Source organism: Pteropus alecto, unplaced genomic scaffold, assembly GCF_000325575.1.
Source record: "Pteropus alecto unplaced genomic scaffold, ASM32557v1 scaffold25, whole genome shotgun sequence".
NCBI lineage: Eukaryota > Metazoa > Chordata > Mammalia > Chiroptera > Pteropodidae > Pteropus > Pteropus alecto.
In genome coordinates, this window is record NW_006441955.1 from 16,856,015 (window position 1) to 16,865,228 (window position 9,214).

The 9,214-nt window shown below is 42.4% G+C and overlaps 1 protein-coding gene across 1 annotated transcript; it reads left to right on the top strand.

The window, feature by feature from the left end:
- Window positions 1-5,115: 5,115 nt before the first annotated feature.
- On the top strand, window positions 5,116-8,196 carry GADD45A (growth arrest and DNA damage inducible alpha). Its single transcript, XM_006919306.3, has 4 exons — window positions 5,116-5,397; window positions 5,876-5,977; window positions 6,221-6,458; window positions 7,526-8,196. The coding sequence occupies exons 1-4, from the start codon at window positions 5,354-5,356 to the stop codon at window positions 7,637-7,639; spliced, it is 498 nt and encodes a 165-aa protein (XP_006919368.1). The 5' UTR covers window positions 5,116-5,353; the 3' UTR covers window positions 7,640-8,196.
- Window positions 8,197-9,214: the final 1,018 nt, after the last annotated feature.

A 9,214-nucleotide genomic window follows, 5' to 3' on the forward strand; every position in this document is an offset into this window, starting at 1 on the left:
TTTTTTTTAAGAGAGACAACAAGATTTAGGGGATCAGTAATGCCAGGAGTAGAGGTATTACAACTTAATTAGAGTGGGCAGGGTAGACCTCATTAAGAATGAGACTTGAAGGGAGCAATGTGGTTATCAGGAGAAAGAATTTTCTGGGCATGTGGTCAGTACAAAGGCCCTGAGGCAAAAGGAAGACCAGTGTAGCTAGAGAGGAATGAGCATGAGGAAGAGTAAGAAAAGGTAAGATTGAAGTAGGATCCTATTCATTTTTTAATGACAGTTTTATTGAGGTATAATTCATATCCCATGCAATTCACCCTACATATACTATTAAGTAGTTTTTAATATATTAATAGAGTTGTGCAGTTATCACCGCCATCACTATTAGAATGTCTTCATCGTGGTGAACAGATTTTTTTGTAGGGTCTTTTAAGCCATACTAAGGACTTTGGCTTTTACTCTAAATGAAAAAAGTAGTCTCTTATATATTAAAAAAGAAGATATCTTGACTGAATCCTACTTTTGTTGGTTGTATTTTTTGATAAGTTTGAAAAGTTTGGATCAGAGAATTGACCGTGATTTGACTTGCTATTTATAGAACCACTTTGGCTTTTGAGGAGAGTAGAGGAAGGGCAAAAGCAGAGGGAAAGAAACCACGTGTTGCAGTAATCCAGGTGGGAGATGATAGTGGTGGCAGCAGTAGCAGTCCTGAGAAATGATTGGTTTTACATTTTCAAATGTAAAATAGGATTTGTTGATGGACTGAACGTGAGTTGTGAAGGAAAGAGGTCAAGGATGACACCATGGTTTGGGGGCTGAGCAATGGGAATAGAGTTGCCACTGGCCTCCAGGAGGACAATTAAGAGTCAACTTTTGTCAATTATTGAGATGTTTATTGCATATTGAGACAGAGATGATGAGTATGCTTGAGCTTCAGAAGAGATGAGTGATGAGATTATATTTGGGAGTCATCAGCATATAAATATTCAAGGCCATGAGACTGGATGAGGTCACCAAGAGAGTCAGTGTAGATAGAGAAGAAGTCCAAGAACTGACCTGTTAAGAGCTAGAAAGAAGAAAATTTTATAATGAAGTGGACGGGTGAAAAAAATCATCTCTTCTATTTCAGAGACAGAAATTAAAAAACCCATTTAGGGTACCAGAACAAACTACCAATGGCCAATTACTAACTCAGATCACCTATAATTAGCCCACCAAGTAGAGACATTCACAGAAAGAAAATTCCTACTATAATAGAAACTTTCTGACACACACTAAACTTCATGGGGAGGTGGGAATGAAATTGGGTGAGGGCGTCCTTGAAACATGTTCTTGTGAGTCTCTTCATTTGATACCTCCACTGGCTGGCCCCTGTATGGCTGATGAAATGTGAACTACTAATGGCAACACAAGGTGGTTAGCCTAAAGCTTGAAGCAACACCATGGCTCCACTGCCATGAATAATAATAGCTGAAGAAAATTTCTATAGGGTAAGGATTTATTGAACATATAACAAGGTGGCATTAAGGGGATTGTATTATCACAAACTTAGTGGTTTAAAACAACACTCATTTATTATCTCACAGTTTCTGCAGGTCAGAAGTCCAGGCATGCCTTAGCTTGATGAGTTCTCTTCTCAGGGTCTCAAAAGGCTAAAATCAGTGTTGTCCAGGCTCATCAGAAGCCTTCACTAGGGAAGGATCTATTTCTAAACTCCTTCATGTTGTTGGCAAAATTCATTTCCTTACAGATACATAATTAACAGAAGTTTGCTTCTTCAAAGTCAGCAATGGAAAGAAAGAGTCTCCCATGCTTCCAGCTTCTCCTCACAGAAGGCCTAGGCTCTCTTCTAAAGGGCTCACCTGATTAGGTCAGGCCAACTCAGCATAATCTCCCTCCCGATTAACTCAAAATCAACTGATTAGGAACCTTAATTACATCTACAAAATCCCTTTACCTCTGCCATAGAATGTAATATAACTGTGGATGTGATAGCCCAACATAATTGCCATTTTCTACTGGTTAGAAGCAGGCATGGGTTCTGCCACACTCAAGGGAAGAGGATTATACAAGCTTAACACCAGGAGTTAGAGATCATTGAGGCCATCTTAGAATTTGCCTACTACAGTAATGGTCCAAGTGAACATTTATGTTAAATTCAAATAGAAATATTCATCCTAAGAAATGATGATTTTTAGGTGACAATAAATCTTGCCTGAATGATCTTTCTGCGGAAAAAAAATGAGGACAATTCAGAGCCTGCTTTTAGAAACTAATTTCACCAGAATTACTGAAAAAATACATCAGGAATCTTATGACTTTTAATAACAAAATATAATAACTTTTAAGTAGGTAGTAGATACATCTGTCATAGTCTAATTTCCAAATATAACCATTTGGCATCCTTACAACCATTACTATAAGGTCATTCCAGTCCTGTGTAATTGAAATACTTGGAGCTACTTGGGGTAGTTTTAAAAACGATTTTACATATTGGAGTTTATATATATTTCTATATTGATCTAGGGAAATTCTTCTGATTTATTATTTCATACCTTCCTCTAGTATTAATAAGCATTTATAAAATATATCATCTCTGATCATCCTAATATAACTGTAGCTAAATGCAGCTTCTACTCTCAGCCATGAGGACCAACTCTGCAGATAATCACAGACTCAGCAATGAGGCACAATGATGTAACCTATCCGAGTCAGAAAGTATGACAAATGAATGTTGTTGAATACTAGAATACTAATCTTATCTCACAGAGACTACCACCACCATACTTGAACAAATCACTTTTCCATGAGGCCAAATATAGCAAGCAGTATAGTTTTTGAGTGAGAGGCTAGGCCTATATTAAAAAGTAACCATTTCATATCACATTTTTACTGCATATTGTTAGCTTGGGTGGGGCATTAGTAGGGCTGTGGTTCATTTGAATCGCTATAAACAATACATGGAGTTCTACTGTCCTACAGTTTCTGTTCAGATGACTAAAGTCATGGGACTTTCAGCATAGCTAGCTGATGACAGTGCATACTATTTTGTCCCAAAATCTAGTTCAAGCATGGACATACTAATTAGACGGTAAGCTCTTTAAAGGCAAAGGACCAGGAATTGTACAGTTCTTGGTATATATAGTAGGACATCAGAGAAGTTTTTTTGAACTAAAGTTAAATGTGGAATATCTTGGAATTTATGCAATGTACAGGAATGCAGGATTCTGAGGTCTTTTTGTTTAACGCTCAGATTCTATTCAACTCAAAAAACATTGACTATGCTTCTACTAAATGCAGAAATTGTGCTAGGTAGGTATTGAGAACACCCAGTTGATGAAGTCACAGTCCTTGCTGTCAAGAAACTCACACAATTTCCTAATTCTTTGTCAGCTTGCTGTGATCACACTTTCTTCTAAAGAACCTCTAAGAAATGCCTTGTGAATAGAACCTTGGAGTTTCATAGAACACAGAGATTTCTAAATTATGACTCAGGCCAGACTGTGTATTTCAGGTTTTGTTTGCAAAACTGAAAGTGCTTCAGCATTTACCTAAATTTCAAGTTTAAGGAATTTTTTAAACAAAGACATTACATGTTAGGATTTAAGGTACAAATACATAAGCACCCTTGGATAAATTATTCATTAGCCACCACCATTCCTTTACTCAAACATTGTCCCTTGCTGACGACGCAGTTAGGAATTAAGTGCAAAATGGCAGCTCAAATAAATGAGCCAGAAAACCAACCTATCACTTTTCTTTTCCACTAAATTAAGATCAAGAGAGCTAGAGAATATTTTGTCTAGAATGATACATACAGGTGCAAAAACTCCCATGTACCTTTGCAAAAAATTACTTCTTTGACCTTTGACAATACAGTGACCTTAATAATGCAAGCACTATTTTAAATGCTAGTATATGGAGGGCATTTTCACCACTTTTGGTGACTTCAGTAGGTTTAAGATGTATTTTTGCATCTATTGCATAAACTCATGAAACAAAGGAAAGAACTTTCAACCTATTTAGTGAAAGTCTGTACATTAAAGTTTGCTTTTCAAAAATGTGTCACTACTGCTTGCTTTCCACCCACAGGTTGTGATTACCTCAAAGGAGAAATTTTAGCATATGACTAAAAGGTCCTATAGCTGCAGCTTCATGATTCAGCACCGAACATCAATAATTCACAGTGAGATCACAGGCTCTCTGTGGAAGGTAGTGACATACTTGCCTTATGAAAGGAAGCTTAGGGCATATTGAGAGCATTTTGAATTTAGACTTGTGGCTTGTGTGGGTGTCAGACATTTGTCTCTTGTGAGGGTGCAGAAGGATCCTCCTTTGGGAAAGGCTCTCTGAGAAAGGTGAATTTGGGTTATAAAGCTAGAAAACATACATGTGGTAACCAGTTCCTCCTGAGCATAGTTTTCCAGAGTTACCCTGGGCAGGTGGGAAGCCTTTCTGTTTTCTGTGGAAAAGATTCCAACTTGGTTCCCTGCCATGACCAACACAAATGTGTTGATTTTTCTTTTTTGAGCTTCCAACCCTTGCAACCTTCCAAAAATAAATTAAGCCAGCCATCAGGGCACCGAAATAATACTACTAATAAGCAGCTTTGCCTAGACTTACATAAACAACACTTCTGAGGTAAACTTTGCCCCAGAGGTCTGGACACACTCTTTTTATGCAAACTGCTTACTAATAATTACTAGACTTGGGTGCATTAACCCGAAAATAGATTTTAATAGCAACCCCTAAAAACAAAAGACATGAAACCACAATAAAAAAAATGTGCACCAACTAGAAAAACACTTGGCAGCCTGCTCCAGCCCAAACTGAAGACAGCCCTCCTTTTTCCTTACCACTGCAAAGACCTCCAGGCCTGCTGACCCCGCCAACAGGATTGGAGAGCCCCCTTGAGACCCCGCCTTCCCCTATCTCTGCCCCGCCCCCGCACCCTAGGCTAGCCTTCAACCTAGCTCCTCCCCCTTCCGCTCCTCTCAGCCTTGTCCCACGAGCTGGGGTCAAATTGTCAGAGCAGGCTGATTTGCATAGCCCAATGGCTGCGCGTATGCAAATGAAGCGGGAGGTGGTTGGCTGGGGGTTTGGCAGGATAACTCCCACGAGCGGGGCCTTTGTCCTTCAGTGGCTGTGAGGCAGCTGCGGTGTTGGTGTCGCTTATCTGGGCGAGGCAAAGGACTGAGAGCGAGCAAGCGAACCGGGCGGCAGGGGCGGACCGCGCGGCGGCGGCGGCGGCGGGCGCAGGAGAAGCCTGTGAAGGAGTTCAGAGAGCAGGCGCCCGCGTGTTCACGGTGGCAGGAGCAGCCCACACGCCGCTCTCTCTCTGTGGGGGACCTGCAGTTGCAATATGACTTTGGAGGAATTCTCGGCTGGAGAGCAAAAGACCGAAAGGTAAGGTGGCTGCGCCCACCCTAGTGCAGCCAGGCTGTAGAAGGTTTGCAGGCGAGCGAACGGGTAAAAGTTTTCAGAGGGCACCTCCCGCCTTTCTCCCTCTCGGCCCCTCCGAGGGACTCCCGGAGACGGAAAAAGCGTGCCCCTCCACCACCACCCGGCCTAACCCTTCACGGCCCTTGCAAAGAGCAGAAGCGACCCTTCCTTGTCGTGCGGCTCCTGAGGCTGGCAGCTTGTAGCTGCGCCCAGCGCCAGGGACTGGCTGTGCACTCGGGGGAGGGTGGCGGGTGGCATTCTCGGGGATTCTCACAGGACTCCTGGCCTCGGGGTCACGGGCGGTGATGGGGCCAGGGGAGCCCCGGGTTTGCAGAAAGCTGAAGTACACTCTGAGGGAGGGAGTCCCGGTGCAAGGCGAGGGGGCGCCGACAGCCCTAAGGGACCCGGGCTGACAGAACCCCTTGCTCTGTCCGGCGTGTAGGATGGATAAGGTGGGGGATGCCCTCGAGGAAGTGCTAAGCAAAGCCCTGAGTCAGCGCACCATCACGGTCGGGGTGTATGAGGCGGCCAAGCTGCTCAATGTGTAAGTGGGGCCCTCGCGTGTCCCTCGCGTCACCCCTTCCCACCCCAACCCCGGAGGTCGCCCAGGCGGGGCACCCCTCGAGCTGCAGCGCCGCATCCTGCCGTTTTACATCTCCCGGCGGCTGCCTGCCCCAGGGGGAGCCAGCGGGTCGGGTCGCGCCCCCGGGGACGCGGGCGGGTGTCACAGGCGCCTGCGCCGGCCAGCGGTGCCTCGGTGCTTACTCGCCTTGCCGGCATCCCGCAGTGACCCGGATAACGTAGTGCTGTGTCTGCTGGCCGCGGACGAGGACGACGACAGGGATGTGGCTCTGCAGATCCACTTCACCCTGATCCAGGCGTTCTGCTGTGAGAACGACATCAACATCCTGCGCGTCAGCAACCCCGGCCGGCTGGCTGAGCTCCTGCTCCTAGAGACGGACGCGAGCCCCGCGGCGAGCGAGGGGGCAGAGCAGCCCCCGGACCTACACTGCGTGTTGGTGACGGTAAGGGAGAAGGAAACTGCGGTCTTGTCAGGGTTAGAGACCGGGAAGGAAGTGAGCCAGGGCTGAGAGTCGCCTGACTGCAGATCGGAATAGGTGGAGGTCAAGAGCGTGGCTGCCTTTGCTCCATTAAAGAGTGTGGCTGGACTTTCAGCCGAGATGTGTTAGTTTCATCATCAGGATTTTCTCTGGTACAGAACATGTCTAAGCACGTTGGAGGCTGCCAGCAGCGGAAGAGATCCTTGTGAGTCAGCACTGTCAGCCCAACTACTCCCCTACCTACATCTGTACTACCTCCCGTGACTAATTCCTTTAACAGGGCAGATTAGATAAAGCCAAATAAATTCCTGGCTCACCCTCATTAAGGAGTCAGCTTCATTCTCTGCCAGTCAAAGCTAAAAATAGAAATGGTGTAGGAGACAGACCTCATTAATTCCCTAGAAATACATTAAGAGAGGATAGAGTGGAAATTTTTTCTTTGCAATCTTGCTTTTTTTTTTTAGTGGAATTTTTTTTTTCCTGATTAAAAACCTTCTGTAGGTAAATAACTTGTGGTTGCAGAGGCAAATTTAATAGCTTTGTCTTTTACATTTTACTACTTTTTGGCTGGTTTATTTAAGTGGCAGCCTACTCCTGAAAAATACTTACTTTGTCTTTTGAGAGAATAACAGGTGGCAATTCTAGTTAACTGCTATGCAGCCCTTATTGTATGCACAGCATGGAAATATTTCTCAGAGCTGTTTCACTTTGCCACAGTACAAGTTTGGTAGGACAAACCTGTGAATGATTCTCTTATGCAAAACCGAATATTGTCATGCAAACATATGTATTCGGCTCAGTGGATTTCATGAATTTAGACTTTGCAGAGTATAGTATAGAATTACCCATAATGATTTTACAGGAAACTAAACTACCTAGAAGAAATTTTATTTTTTATAATTGTAACTGGGCTCCATTGTCACACAGTCAAAGTATAGAATGTTCATGTGTCCCTCAAAAGTAGTGTAATTATTAGCAAATGCTGATTTTTTTTTTAAAAATAGTAATTGTTTTTCTAAATTTATTTCTAGAATCCACATTCATCACAATGGAAGGATCCCGCCTTAAGTCAACTTATTTGTTTTTGCCGGGAAAGTCGCTACATGGATCAGTGGGTTCCAGTGATTAATCTCCCTGAACGGTGATGGCATCTGAATGAAAATAACTGAACCAAATTGCACTGAAGTTTTGAAATACCTTTGTAGTTACTCAAGCAGTTACTCCCTACACTGATGCAAGGATTACAGAAACTGATGTCAAGGGGCTGAGTTCAACTACATGCTCTGGAGGCCCGGAGATAGATGACTTTGCAGGTGGAGAGAGGTGAAAATGAAGAAGGAAACTGTGTTGAAACAGAAATACAAGTCAAAGGGAACAAAAATTACAAAGAACCACGCAGGAAGGAAAACAAACTATGTATTAATTTAGGATGGTTGAGTTATATTTAAATAAACCAAATATGCTTTGTTAAGTTTAAATATGCAGCAGTAGTTTGGGTTTTTGGTTTATATGCCCTCAAGTAAAAGAAAACAAAGGGTTAATCATATTTTAAAACCATATTTTATTGTATTTTGATGAGATATTAAATTCTCAAAAGTTTTATTATAAATTGTACTAAGTTATTTTATGACATGAAAAGTTATTTATGCTATAAATTTTTGAAACAATACCTACAATAAACTGGTATAGAATAATTGCATCTGTTCTAAATGTGTGCTTTCGTTTCTTTTACCTTGGACTTTATTTTAAACGAATTTTTTTAATATGGAAAAATTAAAACTTCTGAAATCATTAATAGTATGTGTGTGTATATACAGATACACATATCTGTATATATCTGTGTGTACATATGCATGTATAAATGTTTTTCTACTTTTAAACATTTGGGCTGGACATGGCATTTTATTTTTTACTCTTTATTTAACAGACATTTTACTGATGACCTATTCTAAACTATGTCCAAAGTCAAAAACAAAGGTAATTTAAGAGGAGTTGGGTTGCAGTTGAGGAAAAGAAGTATTAGAGATTGAACTTTGCAAATCTGAATAATTAGTTCAAAGATTTTAGTGCTACAATAAGATTATATGCAAAGTGCCAAGGAAGCAAAGAGGAGGGAGTAACCAAAGTTACCTGCAAGACAAATGACATTTTTACTGGGGGAGGTCATTTTAGGTGGGTCTTAAAACATGAGTTTCATTTACTCAGCTAGAGAGAGGAAAAGGATATTGCTAGCAGGGACACTAGTTTGTGCAAATGTCTGGAGGCCTGAAAGACCAAAACCTGTCCAGGAAACAAAGGGTGATTTCTGTGTGCCTCTTGTGAAGAAAGATAGGGAGAGAAGGTTGAAAAGGTAGGTGGGGATTAGACCTGACTACGTAGGGCATTCTGTGTCACCCTTAGGCATTTGGGCTTCTTGTAAAGTTCAGCAGTCAGTAGAGGCCTTCACGCAGGGAGTGACGTGATCAGTGTTCTAGGAAGATAACGCTGGGGACTGTCAAAGACAAGTTATTGGATCAGAGGCCTTAGGTAAGGAGGCCAACTAGGAAGTGACATGACAGTCCAGGGCTGTGTATCTTACAGAACCATACTTAGGGATCAAACAGGAAAGCATTCTGGCAAAGATTTGTGGTGTCCTTATTCTCTTTTTAGAGCTGTGTGCCTTCCAGCTGAATGATTCTGCTATGGTTCTGAGGGGTCTGGTTAAATTATATCAGATGAGA